Consider the following 20,786-nt stretch of genomic DNA (forward strand, 5'->3'; position numbering starts at 1 on the left):
TGATGGTTGCTGGAAATGTTCCTCTGTACCTCTATGGAGATATTCCATTAAAAATCAGCTGTTTACAGCTAGAATAGTCATTTACCACATTAACAATGTCTAGACTGTATTTCTGATTTATTTAATGTTATCATCATTGAAAAAAGCTTTTCTTTGAAAAAATAAGGACATTTCTAAGTGACCCCAATCTTTTGAACAGTTGTGTAAATGGTAATAACTCCTGAACTGCTGATTACAAGTAGAGAATGCATTTTTGCTGAGACATGTGGAAGTCAGTTTTTAAGGTTTTAAATCAAAAGGTAAGAGAAGTCGAGTCAGTTATAAGAAGATGTCTGACAGTGTACTAAAATCAAAGAAAGATGTGTTACTGACAGATGTCAGGTGTGTTTCAAGCAGTTCGGTTCTATCACTCCATTAGAGCTTCATTAGTATTATTATCTGAACTTTATTTATTGCACATGTCATCATAAATGTCAGCAAATACTCAATAACAAATCCATGTAAACCTACAAAAATGCCAAGGATATGTCAGTCAATAAGACATAAAATTATTTACGCAAGAAAAAGTATGCCCCCAAACCCCTGTCTATCCACATAGCAGTAAAACATTGTTTTCTAAATGAAGCACTCAGTACTGTAATACTTTAGGGAATCCTATGATGCCCACTGGGCAGGGTAAAGAATTGTACTCAAGTTAATGTATTTTGGGACAATGTTTAGCTGCTCGCAAGACCAGCTCAGTCTGTTTGTACTCTCTGCTTAGTTTATAGTAAACCTACAAGTGGATTAAAGTTGACTTACTCTGCTCACTTTTTTTCTTTTATGTTTCCTAAGTGTGTTAGAATAGAACAAGTTTGTGAATGTAGCAGCCAGAAATCATCTCTGCCACAATAAACTAAGGAACTGAGGAAATGCTATCATAAATAAATCCCATAAATTGTATACAATCCCAGTGAGGAAACAGCAGAGGCAGGATAAGTCCAACAAATTCAGAACAGCAAAATAGGCAATAACAGAAACGGAAAGTGCAGAAAATATAAAACTGACTAAAATGCATAAATAGATTAAAAAAACATTATATTTACTGTAGAGCCATAACAGCCTTCTAAGGTAAAAAGAACAAAAATAAAAAGTATGATTTTCAGGGACTTGCAGCCTCTTGATATGGATGTCGATGGAGTTTGTTTGTATAGTTGTCATAGAGATAAAAGTTGTCATCATGGGATGTCAGCTTTCTAAGGTTAATCTGTTCAATTGTAGATGCTACATTGTATCGCATGATGTTTACTACAGTATAAGTGCAGTTCAGTTCAATTTAAAGAGCTTAGATGGCATGAAAGACTAAAATATTTCCAAAGTATCAAACATTTTGTGTTAGATTCTATGCACATTTCCACAAGTTTTTTTCTATGCAGAGAATGTAAAGCATGTTTTATTTTTCAAATAAAAGCCAATCCTCGATTTGAGTTTCTTAACTAAATTAGAAATATGTACATTAAATGAAAGCTTTTCATCAATCCACATTCAGAAATATTTATAGGACACCCTTTCAATCAATGTATCATCAGATACATTGACTAATGTAGAGCTAAATTTGCGAGCCCACAAAATATACAAGAATTCCCAGGATTTTCAATGAGCAAGGATTAGTTTCTTCTTCTTCTTCTTTGTAAAAAAAAAAAAAAAAATACAATTCTATCTTTAAAGGAAAATGATTGAGATGACGTTTTGCATTACAGATTTTATTGTGACAGATCCAAAGGGAAGTGGTGCGTTGAGGTTGTTTTAAAGCTCCACAGTGGTGAGGCTCTGGATGAGGGAGACAGAAGGTGGAGTGTAGGGTACACACGGTACAGACATAGCGGGTCTACGGTTCTGGTTCTCCTCGGCCCGGCGGCTGACTTTAGAAGTTGTGGACCTCTGTACGGGGAAGACTACCATCTGGACCACCGCAGGGGGAGAGGAGAGGCGAGCAGAGCCGTCTGGAATGACAGAGGAATAAAAGAGACCACTAATAGCTCTAAAAGGGGGGCGACATCGCAAACCCAGGAGGACACGGACCCGGCCAGACGACCTGATAGATACAGAGAAGGAGGATCTCAGGAGGAGGCTGATCAGAAACACCGGAGAGGAGAAGCATTATCATCAGGGTGAGTTCCTCATCAAAACATCCAATAGACGGGGCGTGTTTGCGCCTGAGCAGATGAGCTATCCTATGCACATGTCTGCCAGCCTCTATCATGTTATATAGCATTTAAAACGCCCACCATGAAGCAGCCAGAGCAGGGTGTCTGACCAGAGGACCACCACATCATCTCATCATCCGTCTCTTCTAAACTGGAGCGTCGCACTGCCTTGTAATCTAAAATCTAAAATATACCCGATGTCTCTGTCGCCTTTATCGTTGATTTAAGTTTTCCAATCCTAAAACACTTGGTTGACTTCCACAATGAAACAGCCTTTATTGCCTCACTGCTGCAGCTCAACTTGATGAAAGTAGCTGATGTTGTGTCCGTAGCCATCTCGAGTATTAGCTTAGTCATTACTGTTCACCAGCGGGCCGGATTTCAATCAATGCCCGCGTCTGTGGGCGTGTTACCGGCCAGCACCGGGCTGGGAGACCGAGGGTCGTTTCACGGAGCTCTACTTCCACACCATAGAAGTGTAAAGCACTTTTACTGTGGTGGGTTTGCCTCATGAGCTAGAATGCCTTCACCGGGAGGGCCTCCACCGGAGTACCGTCAGTGTGCATGGATGCGGGGACACCGACCGTAACGTTACCGCCGACGGGCCGTAAACGTCCTGTACGCACTAGGCCGCAGTCTGTTCAACGCTGCGGACGTACATCCAACACACCCTCCCGGGATGTGACTTAGCACTACATTTTAGCGTTTCTTTGAGTACTTTACGTTTTGTCCTGAGTAGGTGAAGAAGTCACGGCCGGAAATGGCATCTTGAAATTTGATTTATGGGTTATTAGAGCGGATTAGCGGCCCTGGTTTAACCCGGGGGCTGTACAGTCACTTGGTGGTTAGCGCTGTCGCCTTGCAGTTAGAAGATCCCCGGTTCGAGTCCCCGCCTTCCCGGGAGTTAGCATGTGCTCGTGCATGTGTAGGGTTTCTCCAGGTTCTCCGGCTTCCTTCCACAGTCCAAAAACACGCCCAGGTTCATTGGTGACTCTAAATTGTCCGTAGATGCGAATGAGAGTGTTGTTTCTCTGTGATAGACTGGTGGCCTATCCAGGTGTCTCCTGCCTGCACCCTAAGTCCCCGGACCCGAATGAATTCTATTTGTCAGGATTGTGTTTATTCCTTAGAATGAGTTCTGTTGTCCCCATGGCAGCACGGCTCGGAGATGTTCAAAGTTTGGTTAGCTAGTGATGCATAGTTTCTCCACATACTGATGAGTACATGTCAGCCAAATATTACTTCTGACTGTTCGTTTTTTTTTTTTAAACAATAGACCTGAACTTGGTCTAACCAGAGTCATGTCTCTGTTGCTTTATTTAGCTCTCAACAGCTTTGAATCAAAGTGTTATTAAATCTACATCCTTAATTTTTAATTGGTGCCACTGAGCAACTCTTCATTTCCGTTTTCCTCTAACGAGACAGTGACAGATATTCACCTGACAGATCACTTGCTGCTTGTCTGTTATCACGGCTAACTTACTTACTGAGTGAGGAGTGAGTGGCAGGTGGTGGCAAGTATCCATCTAGTGCAGGGCTGTCAAACTCATTTTAGTTCAGGGGCCACATACAGAACAATTTGATCTCAAGTGGGCTGGACCAGTAAAATCACAGCATAATAAGCTATAATGACAACTCCAAATATTTCCCTTTGTTTTAGTGCAAAAAATAACATTCTGAAAATTTTCACATTTAATGAACTATCTTTTTTATAAAACATTATGAACAATATGAAGTTTCCTAAGAGAATTAAGTTCAATTTCAACAATATTTACACTGCTGTTCAAAAAGTTTGGGGTGATTCAGGAATGTCCTTATTTTTGAAAGAAAAGCATTTTTTATTACCTGGGTGGCCCCAAACTTTTGATCAGTAGTGTAACTGCAGATCCATACAAAGTTGTACTGAGTGATCATGAGGTAAAATCTTCATAACCATGAGGTAATATCTTTTGGAAGAATGGTATTCATCCATCCAGCGAAGTTCTAGAGATTTGGAGAATCAATGCTAAGGTGCACTGAAACTGTTCTGGTGGCCCAACACTTTACTGAGACACTTTGTTCGTTCTTTTTTCATTTGTTGCCTGCTTGTACACTCCCGTTCCGAAGTTTGGGGTCACCCAGGCAATTTCATATTTTCCATGAAAACTCACACTTTTATCCATGTGCCAACATAACTGCACAAGGGTTTTCTAATCATCAATTAGCCTTTCAACACCATTAGCTAACACAATGTAGCATTAGAACACAGGAGTGAAGGTTGCTGGAAATGTTCCTCTGTACCTCTATGGAGATATTCCATTAAAAATCAGCTGTTTCCAGCTAGAATAGTCGTTTACCACATTAACAATGTTTAGACTGTATTTCTGATTCATTTAATGTTGTCTTCATTGAAATAAACTGCTTTTCTTTCAAAAATAAGGACATTTCTAAGTGAACCCAAACTTTTGAACGGTAGTGTACATAAACTGGTGGTAGGTGATGAGGTCTCAGCACAAAAAAAAAGAAAAAGTTATGTTGTCGTTAATATGGATGTGTAAACTGTGCCTTAAAATGTGTAAATGCTGTATATTGATTTTTAATACCTTTATAAAATACGTTTCTATAGATTTTAAAATTAGAAGTGCTTTTATTTTATACTATTGTGCAGCATTTTTTTCTATCTATCTATGCTTGAGTTTTATCCTGAGGTATAATCTGCTAAGTATGAAATAAATATGCCTCCTATTTTCCCAGAGGTATGACCCTGTATGTGTGTTGACCTGCAGCAGGTATGGCAGATGCAGAGCTGGACTTCCAGACCGGTGATGCTGGGGCATCCGCCACCTACCCCATGCAGTGCTCTGCCCTGCGCAAAAATGGTTTTGTGGTGCTGAAAGGCCGACCCTGCAAGATTGTTGAGATGTCCACCTCCAAGACGGGCAAGCATGGCCACGCTAAGGTCAGTAAATTACTGATGCTGATGTCAAGAAAGCTAGTTAGCTCATTTGACAGACTTTCATCGTTCAGAGACAATATCTCGCATCCTTTGGGTCTTTCTCTTGTTTTTAGCCATGAGTTATTCCCTCTTAAATCATCAGGGGTCTTTTGCTCCACCATGTCTGATTTGCTTGAAGCTATTTATCATAAATTATAGATATTTAAAATGGTTTCTGTGATATTTTAGATTGATAAATCAAGTATCTTTATCCTTATGACCTAATGCAGCGATAAATCTCAAAGATATTACACAAATCTACATGACAAGTCTCCTCCAAACCACGGTTTATCTCAACAATTTGAGGTCCTAAAATTAAAAATATGCCCATATATTAAAAAAATAAATTAAATCCTGTTATATTTTGAGAAGCAAAATTCAATGTGTGAGAAAACATGCTGAAAGTGGGTTGATGGGCGATTAAAGGGGAAAAAGTAAAGTATTGGCTGTATCGAGCTAAAATTTTCCAAATACCTTTATCTAAGGGGGCAGTATTCATATTTTATATAATAAACTGATCACGGTACAACATATTTTTGCAGTGCTTACTAATATGATACAAATATAGCACAGCTGTGAAAGAATTCACAGCTTCACCTGAAGGAGAATACAGACAGGGAGAGAGTCTGAATGATCACTGTACTATCCATCCATTGTTCTCTGGCACAGACACAAGGTCATAATCATTAATATTAATGCACATTAATGGACACTTTCAGTCGGTACAAAAACATTAATGTTTCCCTGCCGGCTTACAGTTTTCATATCTCAAAACATACTAAGCACTTGCCAAAGCATATAAATGATCCCTTTTTAGGGACAGGAGGTAATTCAAGTATTGTTTTCTCACACAGGAGTGAATATTTTATAGATACTAGTGCTATTATCTCTTTTTCCTTTTTGTGTGGTCTGTGCTTGTGTAGGTTCACTTGGTTGGTATTGACATCTTCTCTGGTAAGAAGTATGAAGATATTTGTCCCTCCACCCACAACATGGACGTACCTAACATCAAGCGAATGGATTATCAGGTGAGACAAGTGAATTTCAAGAAATTAGAAGACAATTTTGGGACTCTGTGTTAATGTTCATGTGACAGAAAACCTTGTCTGTCTTCTCTTAGCCTGTATTAACTTTTGATTTGATTATGACAAATGTATTATTTGTCATTAAGGGAAATGATAGTCATGCCTTGGATATTACAGAATGCTTTGGGGTGTTTAATAAGGACAATGTTTTAAGAGATAATTCTACATGGCTGCTGGGGGACAGTTAGCTGTTGGAAGATTAGTTGAAGAAGCCATATGAATACCAGCTGATTAAAAATTTCATTAGAGAGAAATGATTTGCAGGAATTTCCACACAAAGAAGAGAGAAAGAGAAACAGATGCTGCAGTTGTCAGGGTTACATGCTGGTAATCTGTGCAGATCAGACTATGATTTTCTATCATGAGCACATGAAGGAGATATCATTTCTGTGTGTTTTTTTTCCTGTTAAAGTCTTGAATTTGAATGTACACTATCGTTTAAAAGTTTGGGGTCACCCAAAAAAAGCTTACTGTAATGAAAAGTATCTGCTTGCTCTGTGGTGATACCATTTTCTCTGTGTCCCAGCTGATTGGGATCCAGGATGGCTACCTGTCCCTTCTCCAGGACAGTGGAGAGGTGAGAGAGGACCTGAAGATCCCTGAGGGAGACCTGGGAAAAGAGATAGAGAGCAAGCACGAAGCCGGAGAGGAGATCCTGGTCAGTACTGAGCCTGCACCAGTCGTTTCCACTCTTTTTGTCCGTGGTTTTCTGTCATGAAACTTGCTTCCAAAGTGTGGTTTATCAGTTTGTTTTTGTGAGAACTGAGCTGTGGTGGTTTGAGAGCTGTGTGTTAAAATACTGAAGCCGACGTTGGCCAGAAAGCAAACAAAAACATGGAAGTGAAATGAAAGCAGAGAGGTGTGCTATGAAGCAAGTTGGACATAGTCACACTTTCGTTTTGTAAGCAGGCTCAACCAAACCTAAAACCCTAGTAAGAGATGATGGGTATCCAAAGTGGAATGATTACATGCAGCTGTTTCAGTCAAGAGTAACAGGTTGTTACACTGGAGAGCTATGAGGAATATAGAAATGCCCTATAGCAAAAAGCAGTGTTAGTTTTAAAAGGCAAGAGAGAAATGCTACTCGAAAATTGTTAATCATGTAAATTCATATATTTATTTTACCACTCACTGTACTCTCAATGCAGCAACTTATTGCTAATATACCAGCTGCACATCAATAAAAAATTGCCTTACGGTGAGCGTGTGTTGTGCATGTGTACGTTATGTACGGATAACGAATCGCGTGACCTAAATATGTAGCGGGTGGCGGGAATTGATGGAACTCAGAAACACCCCCATAATTTAATCAATTGTTCCTTGTATCATTTCTGATGGATAATTCCTGATAAGTCCACAGCGGGACTGTAGCAGGATCGCAATCATGTGATCATCAGCAGGCAGCTGACCTAGCGTTCACTTGTTGTCATGGTTACAGTGACGCTGTGCTACTATATCGCAGCGATACAGAAATATTTACTAAATCCCTGGATCCAGACTATAAGTCACATCACTGCCAAAATCTAATCACTTGGTCCTTGTGCCATTTCTGACCTTCCCTGAAAATTTCATCCAAATCTGTTAGTTTGTTTTTGCTAACAAACAGACAATTGTATGCCGACTGTCACATAACTCCGCCGCCTTCCTTGGCAGAGTAACAAAACACAACATTACACCATCCATCAGAAAGAACCATCACATTCTCCTTCTCTAATGGTCCTTGAACTAGTCTGTACTGTGCCGTTCTGTCTGAAAAATTAACCAAATCTAAGCTTGAAATTGTGATATTTAATCATCTCATTTAAAAATCTGTCCAAAACAAACCATTTGGTCCCACCAGATTATTTGTGCCCCCTCATATTGGGGGATTTCCTTCACATATCATCAAATTTTCAGAACAATTTCTGCTCAACCATCTCTGATTTGCCTGAAATTGTTATATAAAATTGTTTAAAGACTTCATCCATTGGAAATCATACAACTGAGCAGCCCACTCTGAGTGCTTTTCTTGTTTTAAATGTTTTTAATGATCGTGGGCTACTGGTCTCACTGTGCCTGCCCATTCTGTAGCACACAATGGTTTGGCTGCACCAAACCTCCATTCTGCTATAGGGGCAAAAAACACTGTGGCTCTTTTTGTATTTCTTTTACCCAATCAGAGCCATCATGGGCAGCTGGAGCCTGCATGCTTTTAGTCATGATGCAGAGTATGTTTTTATCCTTGGTCACTATGTTGCCCAGTCTGTTTTACACTGTAAACTAAAAAACGATTTAGTCTATTGGTATTAATTATAGGGCTGCACAGTTGCGTAGTGGTTAGCACTTTCGCCTTGCAGCGAGAAGATCCCTGGTTCGCGTCCCGGCTTTCCCGGGATCTTTCTGCATGGAGTTTGCATGTTCTCCCTGTGCATGCGTGGGTTTTCTCCGGGTACTCCGGCTTCCTCCCACAGTCCAAAAATATGCTGAGGTTAATTGATTACTCTAAACTGCCCGTAGGTGTGAATGTGTGAGTGTTTGTTTGTCTATATATGTAGCCCTGCAACAAACTGGCGACCTGTCTAGGGTGTCCCCTGCCTTCGCCCGAGTCAGCTGGGATAGGCTCCAGCCCCCCCCCCCCCCCCCCCCCCCCCCCCCCCCGCGACCCTAGTGAGGATTAAGCGGTGTATAGATAATGGATGGATGGATGGTATTAATTATAGTACCGTAATTTCTGGACTATTGAGCGCACCGGAATATAAGCCTCACCCACTAAATTTAAAAAGAAAAAAGTTTTGTACATATACAAGCCGCACCTGACTATAAGCCGCAGGTGTCCACGTTGTAACATGAGATATTCACACAGAAAGATTTTTTTTAAACTTTTAATTAAAGTATGCTTTTTCCGAACAGTGCCTGTAACATCGCAGTAAAACGCATTGAGTCAGTTCACGCTGCCGACTCCAACGTCTCACCATTGATTCATTGATATCAAGCTTACGCTCTATTTCCTTCTTCGACAGGCAGATCGGTTGCCTTTAACTTAAAAACTGTGTTTCCGACCCGATTCTGCCGGCCGCCGAACCGCGGTTGGGCAGCCTCGGGTCGTGCTAGCCCGCTTAGCTTAGCGGTTGGGCAGCCTCGGGTCGTGCTAGCCCGCTTAGCTTAGCGGGGCTCGTTAATGGTAACCGCCAGATATAAGTCCGGACAAACTTTTCAGGGGGAGAATGAGGCACTTTAATGAACCAGCAGCAACTGTCCACACTTACAGTGTATCCAGCGTGCACTGGCTTCCCACTCTTGTCTTGTATAACTGGCTGTATCATCATGGTGCATCTCACTATGCCTCCACTTCCACACTCATCTCTGCAACACACACACCTGCAGCGTTCCTCCTCATATCACACACACACACATACACACACACACGCCGCAACCTGTCGAGGGTAAAGGAGAGCAGACTCGGCCTGCAACAGCTGCATCATATGCATTTCTTTGTGTGTTTTCCATGATGAGGGTGTGTGCATGAAGCGCAAAATGACTGATTTGAAGAATTTAGTGTGAGTGTGTTTGATTTAATTCGAACAGTTTCATTGGTCCACTGTGACCTGTTCGGTAATTTTATTGGTCTGATGTGACGAGGCCAAATGTATTGATGGCATGAAGTTCGCACGTAAAAATCGATACATTAGCCGCATCGTTGTATAAGCCGCAGGGTTCAAAGCGTGAGAAAAAAGTAGCGGCTTATAGTCCGGAAATTACGGTACATATTCAATCAATAACATTCATGTCACAAAAACTAATTTCCACAATTCTTTAATTATGGGACAATGTCACACCTGAAAGCACTTCTTGAGCATCATACTTAAATCTATGAAGTTTGAAGTTCAAGAGCTTTTAAAGATTTCATCTGTTGGAAATGATACGACTGGGCAGCCTTGGCAGAGTACTGCTCTCTCTGAGTGCTTTTCCTGTTGTGTTTATTTTCTTATTGTTGCTTTTTGCCTTTTTAAATCCACTGATGGGTTTTGGGGTTCAGAAGGTAAATCAAAGCACCTTGTTCTGATCCCTCTTTGCACTTTCAGATCACCGTTCTAAATGCAATGGACGAAGAAGCTGCAATTGGCATCAAAGCCTTGGGTAAATAAGCCACTGAAGGTAAATACAGTGCTACAGATGTTTCAACTCGTAGCTGTTCTGTCACCCCCCACAACTACCGCCTAACCCAAGCCTGCCTGAAGAGGAGTGTGTGTTCTGTAAAATGATGTATGTGCGTGTACATTCAGGTGTTACACCAAAAGCCAGCAGCATGTGCCATGCCAGTGCGGTGTGTGTGATGTCATGTACATGTACAGATATTGTTTCTGAGTGGAGCAAGGGGAAGGCAACTCCAGTCATCAAGATCCAAGGCGGTTGCTGAGGTTCGTTGTTTAGATTTGACCTTCAGTATTATGAAAAAAGACGGCATGCCATTTTTTGAAATGTCATTTACAATTATGCATATCCACTATACTGGAAATGTTTTTCATATTATTGCATTGCATCATTTTAATTTTTTGTGTATATACTGGACATGATAATGATTAGCTGAGAATTTACGACTGACAAATTGTAGCAAATTCAATGAGAGTTTTAAAAACTTTGCATTCGTATGAAGCAGTCGTTACTAAACAGTGTGCCGTGGATTTGCCTACCCCTTAAAGGTCCCATATGGTGTGCCTTTTCAGCAATTGAATGCTAATCTTGCATGTCCACACAGTATGTCTTTTAGTTTTCCAGTTCAAAATACTGAAAAATGTGGTTAATTTTACCATGACTGTATAACCTCTGGTTTAGTCCAGCTCTAAGTAGACTGTTCTGAAAACCTCTGACCTGCTGCTATTCCCACCCATTTACTTAAGAGAACAATCTGTGGTTGACAGAGTAAAATTGCCATCATAAACTAATTTATTTCGGCTTCAGCTATGGCAGAAGTAAGTTTCTTAATAGCTTTTACTTTACAACTCCAACTTTATAACAACCACAAAAACACCATTATAAAAAAATAGATTTTCATCATATGGGACCTTTAATATATTTTTGTTTGATGTTAACACTATTATGAGCATGTGTATCATTTTTATGTATGGGTTATAAATGAGAGCTTATGGTTAATATTTTATTTCTGAGCAATGTTGTACTTTTACTGTAAGTTGCACTTCATTTTACAGCCTCATGTAGCCAGTTGCTTCCTGTATTTCTTAGTTCCAAGGAACAGCTAGCGTTGTAATTGTTGGGTCAGACTTTTTTTAATGCACTTTCTCTCCTGCACTTCACCTGCAAACTGTGGGCTGTAGAATAAAGTGTCCACGCCTATGTTTAAAGCTGTTGGTTGTGCAATGTTTCCTCTGCTGAAGCTAGGTAAAACACTTGCCGCATTAAACTATATTCTTCTTGTGTTTATTTTTTCCTCAAGCATTTTCCTTCTGTTGTTCCTGACCTTTCCTTTCCTCTTTCTTCTCATTCCTCCTCCTTGTAATTCTGTTTCAGGGGCAATCGAGATGCACTGGACCTGGGGAAAAGGAGGGGATATTGCCTCGTCAATGCTATTTTCCCTCTTTTTGTCTTTGTTTTTCATATTCTCTCTCCCTCACTCTGTTTTCTGATTCTGCTCTGGGCTCGATTAGGGAATTTTAATAAATAATTGGAAATATTAAACAGTAAAGAAAACACTCTCTATGTACATGCACACATAACAAACCCACATCTGAGTCTGGACATACAGATGTAAAAGACGTGTAGTGGAAGGTCTGACTAAGGACTGAGTAGGTCTACAAATATTCTGTAGCTACCTACCATCAGGGCAAGCTGTTGATAATGTCACAACTGCTTTTTTTTAATATATATATATATATATATACGTTCCCGATTTATCAAGGGCTTCAACTCTAGATCTGCATTGTTCTGTTGAGGCTTGTTCAGCTTGTGCCATACAGGACTGAATACATGATTTTGTATTTCTGTACAGCACTATTCTTTTAGCAGTTGATCTGAACAAGCCCCCTGCTTCTGCTGTTTATCACCTGAAACTTGTCTATTAAACAAAGGTTACCAACATGGCACACCAAGGTTCAGTTTCTTTTTGTCCGAAGGCTTTTTAAAAAAGCGTCAAAGAGAAACAAAACCCTGCTCAAGAACATACAAATTCTGTTTTAAAACCTTTAAAACTTTTTCGCAAAGCCTCTTGACACCAGGCCCTGAACACAGAGCTGTTTGGAGAAAAAAACTGGAGTATTATTTGGTGTACTCAAACTCTAAGCAGTGATCCAGGAGGTAGACACGTTGTGGCAGTTTGGTATCCTTACTTTGTGTTCATACAGCCAGTCCAAACTGTGCAGAATGTCTCCATCGCCAAAAAAATAAAGGTGACACAAGCTGTTGAATGTGGCTGAACGGTTTATTTATTAACATTTAAGCAAAAGCTTAAAATCAGAAAGGACGTAAACTTGATTTATACTGCAGAGAACAAGAAAAAACACTGGAAATCCTCCACTGATTTCCTAGAAAATGGTAATCTTGACTTAATTTGTGCTAATCTAACAGGTTTAAAGTAATTAACCAGAAGTCAGCAACACAATGAAATACAGTGTTTAAGCTGTGGTATTATTCATCAATGTGCATATTACCAGAAATGTTGATTTAGCCACATACTGTACAATCTACAACTAAATGTTCCTGAAAGTTTAATTCTATTCTGGCCTTGCTACTTTTTACTGAGTAAAGTCAATGCAAAGATGCTCAACCGTTTCCTGGCGTTGTGACTGTGAATACAAAGGATAGGCTTCGGACCAGTTTGCTTTTATACAAATTAACAATTTTGCGCACATAAAGCTTCTCCAATAAAGCTTCAACGTGTAGGCAAGATAGCTATTTTACAAACAGAAGTCGTGTAAAACTCAAAGTCGGTTGTTCACAGAAAGGTCTAAGTTTGAAAACTCTTTTTTTAGTTTATTGACAAAGTGAAAACAAAGCTCAAAAAAGATACTATACAGAAAAATACAGCACAAATTATATGGCACAATCCAACCTAATTGCCATGTTTTTAAAAAAGTCGATCCATTAAACATCCGAGATCTTGAGTGAAGCTGTGACATCTCAGTGACCGTGATGTGGAACATTGTAATAAGTTACTTGCCGTGGTGGTAGAACCTTTGCCCACTCTGGCTGTGGGAGAGGAAGCTATGGCGAGGGGCACTCTGAGGAGAGCTCTGGAATGGGGCCTGTCGATGGAAAGATGCAGCATCATAACAAAGTAAGTTTTTTTGAGTAAATGGAGCGTACATTAGGAACATAAACGAGTGGCAGCAGCATAGAAAGAGTAATGCTGACATGGCATAATTTCATACTAAAGACAAGAAAAGCACTCTGAGACTACTCCACCAAGGCTGCTCAGTCGTATGGTTTCCGACAGATGAAATCTTTAAACAATTCATTGTCCGCAGTGGTCTATTTGTAGTAGAATCGCAATCATGTGATCGACACCAGGCAACTGACGTAGTGTTCACCTATTGTCATAGTTACAGTGACACTGTGCCACTATCTTGCGATGATACAGAAATCTTTAACAAATCCATGGATCCAGACTATAAGCTGCATCCCTGCCAAAATCTAATCACTTGGTCCTTGTGTCATTTCTGACCTTCCCTGAAAATTTCATCCGAATCTGTTAATCCATTTTTGAGTAACGTTGCAAACAGACAAAAAGACCAACCAAAGCCAATTGTCACAAAACTCCACTGTGTACCTTGGAGTAAAAAGCGCAAATACACTATTGAAAAGCTGATTAACATATCTTTTAGGTCAATTCTCTTTGTTCAACCTTAATCTGATTGGATGTGCTGCGATTTGCTGAAAGATCAACACACCATAATAACTTAGAACACAGAAAAAAGGTTTCTGTATATTTATTTACAGCCATGGTAAAAGCCTTGTTAAGTTGAAGTGGTCAACAAATTAAATAAAACTGCAGGTAAATATAGGTATCTGTAGCACTGTAAGGTAAATTTATGTGAAAAGGTTTTGCCTCTGGATGGCACCAGAGGAAATGCTACGCTCCTTTTCTGCAAGTGTAGTTAGAGGTAAGCTACAGGCTGAGTAAAGAGCAGACTTTCTTCCACTTTTGTGGCAACTGTCTGGAATTCAGTGCCCTAATCACAGAGGAAAAGATCAATGGAAGGGGTAGTGGAAAAAGTTGTGTGTGCTGATTTTGGGGGTTCACCTTTGCAGTAGGGATCTGGACCGCCATTGATGGTGTGGGCAGCAGGCCTGGAGCAGAAGGATGCATGGCTGGGGGGTGCATAGGCCTCAAAGCACCCTAACAGCACATCAGCAGGACACAAAACAAAAGCAACTTGTCATACAGAGCAGGTGGGAAGCTCCAGACGTGTTGGAAATTGCTTCATTTGGGCACAAATTTATTTTTAAACATGTTTCTGACAACATGACTGAGGGTGTAACCAGGACTTATTTTTGCTTTTAACAGCTTTCAATGTCCCAAAGATGACATGCTGCACAGCAACTGACTAGAAAACCCTTGTGCAATTATGTTAGCACATGAATAAAAGTGTGAGTTTTCATGGAAAACATGAAACTGTCTGGGTGACCTTAAACTTTTGAACAGCAGTGTACATGCATTCAAAACTTTGTTGTTTTGCTTGATCCTGATTTGTCGCCCAGTCCGATTTACACCGCAGATATTGCAGCCAATAGAACCCAGATTTGAAAATGTATTAGTCAGTTGGTATTATTTACAGAGAACATGAAATCAGTAGCAATAATTTCACTTTGAGTTGGCCAAAATTAAAATAATTTCCACATATCCATCATGGGATGTGTCAGACCTAAATGCACTTCTTGAGTATCATGTTTAAATGAATGAAGTCTAAACTTTAGTAGCTCTAATGTGTTGCTGTTACGTTAGTACTAAGCAGCTGCATTGGCAAAATGTAGAAACTTAAGCTTTCTACCAGCATTTCTCCTTACAACGTGTGCAGTAACAGCGCTTTTCACCATAACAAATGTTTAGATTCTTTGTAGTTCTCCATAACAACACCCTGCTCTTCTTGAGTGAAGTAGGCAGCAGATAATCAGCCAATTCTGAATTAGAAAAGTGACATGATTTGTTAAACATCCCCTTTTTTGGGATCAGGGCCTGATTAAGAAACAAAGACAGTTTTTAACCATGGTTGTAATACCCATTATCCTACACTGAGATTTGTAAGTTTTTAGACAAAGTCTTGAGAATACACTCTCTCACCCTTGAACTAAAGCTAATGGTAGTATTAGACACATTAGCTGCACAAGGCTAACACTTTGCTATGGTGATATGCAATCAAAAATAATAACCCACTAGATTTTCAGTTCCTCAGATGCTGGGAGCACATAAGGACTTGTGTGTTCTCTCTTTCAGCCTACAGCAGGACATTTGGTGTTCTTTGCTTGTGGCTGAGACATTTTACAGTGAACAGAATCAACTCTAAACAAATCTGATAGATTACAGTGTAGCTGCTCATTCTGAATGGCTCACCTCACAAGCAGCAGGCAGTGAAGGGGTACGACTATAAAACGTTTGAACAACACAACTATTGGTTCATTATGTTACGTAGCACTTAAATCAAATATTCATTGGCTTATGAAGCTGGAAGGGTATCTGCTTTTGCCTGGGCTTGATGAATGGCAGAAGTAAACATCGTCATGACCTTATAGCATTTATTTTAAACCTACAAGTTTTTAACAAACACAAAAAAATAGGGGTCACCATATAGGACGTTAAAAGCATCTACACATGATATAATCTTACTGCATCAGTAAAACCAGACTGTTGGTTGGCATGTTCCAGCTGCTTCTGCAGGGGTATTCCTGCTCCAGGTATGTATCCTGCAGGAGATACACAAATTACAATTTATCATATAATCAAACTGCATTTATTTTGCTTTTATTGGCTATAGTGGGCATTATCAATGATTCTGAGAGATACACACAAAGAATGAAGCAGCAGTTGGAACACAAGAACATCAGGGAAAGCATTCAGAGAGCGCAGTAGCAGTACTCCGCCAAGACTGTTCATTCCCCCATGGCATTGTCAGAATTGCGGCTTTTATTTTTAAATGCAGCATTTGTTTATTAGTTATTGGTGATCAAAAATCACGGCAACATAGAATGTGGCCATTTAATATAGATGTACCCACAAACAAAATGACCTTGTGCTGAGCACAGGCGTGTGTCATGCATGTGTACGTTATGTACAGATACCGAATCACATCACCTAAACGTGTAGCAGGCGGCAGGAATTGATGGGACTCAGAAACACCCCCACAATTTAATCAATTGCTCCTTGTATCATTTCTGATGGATAAGTTCCGATAAGTCCGCAGTGGTGGATTTGTAGTAGGATCACAATCATGTGATCGTCAGCAGGGAGCTGGTGTAGTGTTCACTTGTTGTCATGGTTACAGTGACACTGTGCCGCTATCCCGCAATGATACAGAAATCTTTAACAAATCCATGGATCCAGACTTTAAGCCGCATCACTGCCAAAATCTAATCACTTGGTCCTTGTGTCATTTCTGACCTTCCCTGAAAATTTCATCCAAATACATTAATCTATTTTTGAGTAATGTTGCTAACAGACAGACAAACTGACGCCGATTGTCGCATAACTCTTTGGTGTTCCTTGGCGGAGTAAACATAGCTATGTAACTTACCTGGCTGGGAGGTGAAGTGACTGTGAACGGGGTAGCCTGCCTGCTGGTGAGGCAGGTACTGCATGGCTTGAAATGCAGATGCACCTGAGGGGAAAAGGGATCTCATTAACTATCAGTTCATCCCACTTGCATGTGATTGTTCAAAGTATCAATCACTGGAACAACACAAACAATCAACATCATTAATAATACAATAATAGAGGGTTATGATTTGTTTAGTTTGATGAAATGCTGCCAGTTGATCCCTGCTGTTGAACAAACAAAAAGACTCAGAGTGTTTGAGAAGGTCTCAGTTCACTTCAAAGTGGACTCTAGTGCTGTCTGAAAGCACTGCTGTTCAAGAAGTAATCTTAGAATTTTATATTATAAGATTGCTATAGTGTTAAAAACATTTGGCTTATTTGTATTTCTTTAAACCAGTCACAAACATCTTAGGTGCCGCCAAGCCAAGGATGCAGCTTTGGTGTTTCCTCTAAATAGTAGCAGGTAAAATTGTTTTGGTAGAACCTCAACTTTACAACTCCCACACAGTTCTGATGAATGAACTACAAAACAAGATTGATGGGTTAGCAAGGCCTAAACTTTTCAGTGTCATAAAGGTGGAATGCTGTACAGCTAACCTGCTCTGAACTAGGTTATGCTCAGATTTTGGGATTTAAATTGGCTGTAAGAAATGCCATCCTCTTACCAATTCTTTTCCTCATTATTCTCTGTGTGAACATGACCTAGATCAGAACTAAAATGTAACGTGCTACTTTTTAACACTGATTTAGAACAGATGAATGAACTATGGGTGTCTAAGCTGCAAAACAGTTTCCTCTTATGAGATGATGTGCACAAAAATGTCCCCATAACTTGAACACTTGCACATAACAATGCACCCCCACACCTGAAACACACACGTCCTTTACCTCTGATCTGAGAATTGCTTGCAAAACTGACTGGTACTGAAGGTCCAGGGGCGTAGGAGGAGGGATGTTGGGGCTGAGCCACCCCATAGGGCTCATGGACCCCCTGGCTGCCGCTGAACTGCCCATGCTCTGCTGAGCCTGAGCTGAAGCCAGGCGTCTGATAATGACGCGCCTAAAAGTGGATGAGATGGAGGCGCAAACGTATCTAAATTTGCTTCTCCTACTGCACAGGGCTTCAAAGATATAAGACTATCAGACACACATCTGAATAAAAAATGTGCAATTGGTTTACTGAGACACAGGTAGTATCTGAGAAAAAACACATACACATTAGTTCTTTGAGTGAAACACCCTTTTACTTACTGGAATCACAGCAGCTGGGAACAGCTGTTTGCTCCGTTCTCCAAGCAGTGCACCAGGTCGACTGTGGCTAACTGGACTGCCTGAGAAATAAAAAAAACAGAAAAGAAAAATGAGTTAACCGATACTACTAATGTTAAGGGATAATTATTATGTCATATCCACCTCGCTCTGATGAAGTTTGGCAATACATACACCTTGAAATGTAACTCACCTTGAATACTTAGGAGGTGCTGTCCTGCATGCATGGGCAGACTGGGTTGGTAGCTGGCTGATGTCAACGTTGTGATATCACTAAAGAGCACACAGGGGTCACAGAAATGCAACCGACTACTAAGATTAGCTCTTTTTTTTTTTCAAATTTAAAAAATGAAAAGAAGGAAAAAATAAACACTACCTCTGCTCCTTTCTGCGTCTCTTTTCCTCCTCATGAAGAACTTTCTTGAGCTGTAAAAAGAGCTGATGCTTCTCTTCTTGGAGTCCCTGAAGTTTTTCACCCATCTTCATTACCTGATGTTTACAATAGGGTGGGGAATCATAACAAGGAAACATACTGCGATGTATTTTTCATTTTATAATCTGTCGCAACTCGAGGTGGAATGGAAAAGCTACGTGGAGTTGAAGCACAGACTGCATTAGAAACATCACACAAAGCAGGTTGTGTTTTTAGCACATTTCCAACCTGTTCTTTGGTTTCCTCCAAGGACATCCTCTCCTCTATTTCTTTTGTCCTCTTTCTCTCTTCTTCCTCCTTCATCTTCTGCTCCATCATTTTATCCACCTCCTCTTCCTCTGAAGAATAGCACACAAGGCATTCAGCAAGGGAAAAATATACACTTTACACTTTGAAGGAAAATAAGCAATAGCATAATGTAGAAATACTCATTTGAAAGTCCTTCATAAACATTACAAAAATGAACATAAAAACATGTTAGCAGACTACAGTAAATACGATACTCTGAAAAAGTCTAACACATATTTCAATATAAAAATATAGCACAAATGCAGTTTTTTAGTTTAACAAGATTTTTTGTAAGAATTGCACTACAGTGACAGTGGGTTTATATGTTTTGTTCACCAATTTAAATTTTGACAAACTGTCATGTGAGTTTAAAAAAAAAATCACTTCAATAAATTTTTCTTGTTGCTTTCTTTTTGGTATCATGATTGTAAAATCATCATGGGCATTGCATACAGGCAGCTGTCAATACAATTTTACGTTACGATTAGCAAACAGTTTTTATGGCTGGGTAGAGCACTGCAAATTTGGAACAATAAAGCATAGGTTAAAATATTTAGATGTAATTTTCTGAAAGATTTTGTGATATCATTAAAAAAAACAATATTTTAAAGTGAAGTCTCAGCTCAATATTCATAGTTTTTAAAAAAAAAAAGAGATACCATCAAAAATGTGATTGTCACACAAGGAGGACAGTATGATTTTTTTTTCTTTTTCTTTTTTTTTTAAAAAAAGCTGTGACATTAAAGTTTGAACCCTGGATCAAAAATATCCATAACACACGTCTTAAACTGGAGCATTTGCAATTTGCTATTTACATTGTTTCAAACTGGAATTTGAATTTGAAATTGTTACTCGCTCTGCCTAAAACAGAAATATATTGCACAGTTGGGGAGGAAAATTAGTGATTATAGCAGAAAGAATAAAACTAAACAAAGTGAATAATATAGCACAGCAGTTCAAGGAGCTCCAGCAGAGAGCAGCTGGACTTCTCTTTTAGGTTCTTGAAAACCTGTCATTCAAAAGGCTGCTTCATTTCTAACCGTTTGAACTGAAGAAGCATCTTGGATGAGAGGTGAAATGTTTTCAAGAATCGAACTGTTACAATTGAAGAAGACACCACTATTTGCAGATTTTATGTTTTGATTTCACTGTCACGCACACTTCACTGAGCAGCACCTTGTCTTTTCCGCTCTCTCTCCCTCATAATGTGTTTGTGGAGGGCTCTGGCCATCGCGTTGGACAGCTTGGGTCTCTCCAGCAGGGCGGGCATGGTGACAGGCAGTGGAGGGGCCAGCTGGTGAGGGTCGAAGCATCAGTTGAAAAAGGCAACAAGGTTAAAAACAACTTCTAAAGTGAATTGCACGGCATCAAATGTTGCATTATTTACGATCGCTATTATTCACACTAGTAGAAGCACTGCAGCTGTGACCGTCAAAGGCCTAGCGAACTAGCTGCTAACTGCTAAGTTAGCATGCTAAGCCGTACCGCCTGATACAAGCAAGAGAATTGTTTCGTGCGATGCATTAGTGTGCACTGTAATAATTAAGATAAAGATTTATTAAGCTTAAATACGTGAACCAGTGGCAAAACATTTTAAACAGACCCGAGAGCCACCGTTAGCTAGATTAAGCTAGCTGCTAAACATTTTACTACGGTACACATTTTACGGTATCTGTTCTAATGCTACTATAGTGTCGCTGAGTGATAAAATTGAAAAAAGCTTACTTTTGTTTCTTTGTGAATCGTTAAATAAGAACCAAGCCGCTCTGCGGTATTCAATTTGGTGTAATAAGGCTATGTCTGTAGCAGT

General features: G+C 39.8%; 2 protein-coding genes across 5 annotated transcripts; one reads left to right on the forward strand and one right to left on the reverse strand.

The window, feature by feature from the left end:
• Positions 1 to 1,797: 1,797 nt before the first annotated feature.
• Positions 1,798 to 12,643, forward strand: LOC111577193 (eukaryotic translation initiation factor 5A-1). 4 transcript variants are annotated; one of them, XM_023283331.3, is made up of 6 exons: positions 1,798 to 2,150; positions 4,955 to 5,124; positions 6,084 to 6,188; positions 6,772 to 6,903; positions 10,307 to 10,379; positions 11,751 to 12,643. In XM_023283331.3, the coding sequence occupies exons 2-5, from the start codon at positions 4,957 to 4,959 to the stop codon at positions 10,367 to 10,369; spliced, it is 468 nt and encodes a 155-aa protein (XP_023139099.1). In that variant the 5' UTR covers positions 1,798 to 2,150; positions 4,955 to 4,956; the 3' UTR covers positions 10,370 to 10,379; positions 11,751 to 12,643. The 4 variants fall into 4 exon arrangements, with proteins under 4 accessions (XP_023139099.1, XP_054863476.1, XP_023139098.1 ...); XM_023283330.3 differs by having other exon boundaries at positions 1,800 to 2,150; positions 4,952 to 5,124; XM_023283332.3 differs by lacking the exon at positions 1,798 to 2,150 and adding an exon at positions 2,216 to 2,357 and having other exon boundaries at positions 4,952 to 5,124.
• Positions 11,601 to 20,717, reverse strand: gps2 (G protein pathway suppressor 2). The gene is made up of 12 exons (XM_023283329.3): positions 20,702 to 20,717; positions 20,153 to 20,270; positions 18,917 to 19,026; positions 18,632 to 18,744; positions 18,449 to 18,528; positions 18,238 to 18,317; positions 17,875 to 18,046; positions 16,964 to 17,047; positions 16,060 to 16,136; positions 14,479 to 14,574; positions 13,396 to 13,480; positions 11,601 to 11,772 (listed from the first exon to the last, which is right to left on the reverse strand). The coding sequence occupies exons 2-12, from the start codon at positions 20,244 to 20,246 to the stop codon at positions 11,747 to 11,749; spliced, it is 1,017 nt and encodes a 338-aa protein (XP_023139097.2). The 5' UTR covers positions 20,247 to 20,270; positions 20,702 to 20,717; the 3' UTR covers positions 11,601 to 11,746.
• Between the last annotated feature and the right edge of the window lie 69 nt (positions 20,718 to 20,786).

The sequence above is a fragment of the Amphiprion ocellaris genome, chromosome 23 (genome assembly GCF_022539595.1).
Source record: "Amphiprion ocellaris isolate individual 3 ecotype Okinawa chromosome 23, ASM2253959v1, whole genome shotgun sequence".
In the NCBI taxonomy this organism is placed as follows: Eukaryota; Metazoa; Chordata; class Actinopteri; family Pomacentridae; genus Amphiprion; species Amphiprion ocellaris.

What these genes read in the sequence shown, in the direction of transcription:
- LOC111577193 (XM_023283331.3), top strand. Translation starts at nt 4,957, where the DNA reads ATGGCAGATGCAGAGCTGGACTTCCAGACCGGTGATGCTGGGGCATCC. An exon ending in GCAAGCATGGCCACGCTAAG is followed by an intron (nt 5,125 to 6,083) that starts GTCAGTAAATTA and finishes GTGCTTGTGTAG; the next exon opens with GTTCACTTGGTTGGTATTGA. An exon ending in AAGCCGGAGAGGAGATCCTG is followed by an intron (nt 6,904 to 10,306) that starts GTCAGTACTGAG and finishes TTGCACTTTCAG; the next exon opens with ATCACCGTTCTAAATGCAAT.
- gps2 (XM_023283329.3), bottom strand. Translation starts at nt 20,246, where the DNA reads ATGCCCGCCCTGCTGGAGAGACCCAAGCTGTCCAACGCGATGGCCAGA. An exon ending in TGGAGGAAACCAAAGAACAG is followed by an intron (nt 18,745 to 18,916) that starts GTTGGAAATGTG and finishes TGTAAACATCAG; the next exon opens with GTAATGAAGATGGGTGAAAA. An exon ending in AGTCTGGTTTTACTGATGCA is followed by an intron (nt 14,575 to 16,059) that starts GTAAGATTATAT and finishes ATGTGCTGTTAG; the next exon opens with GGTGCTTTGAGGCCTATGCA.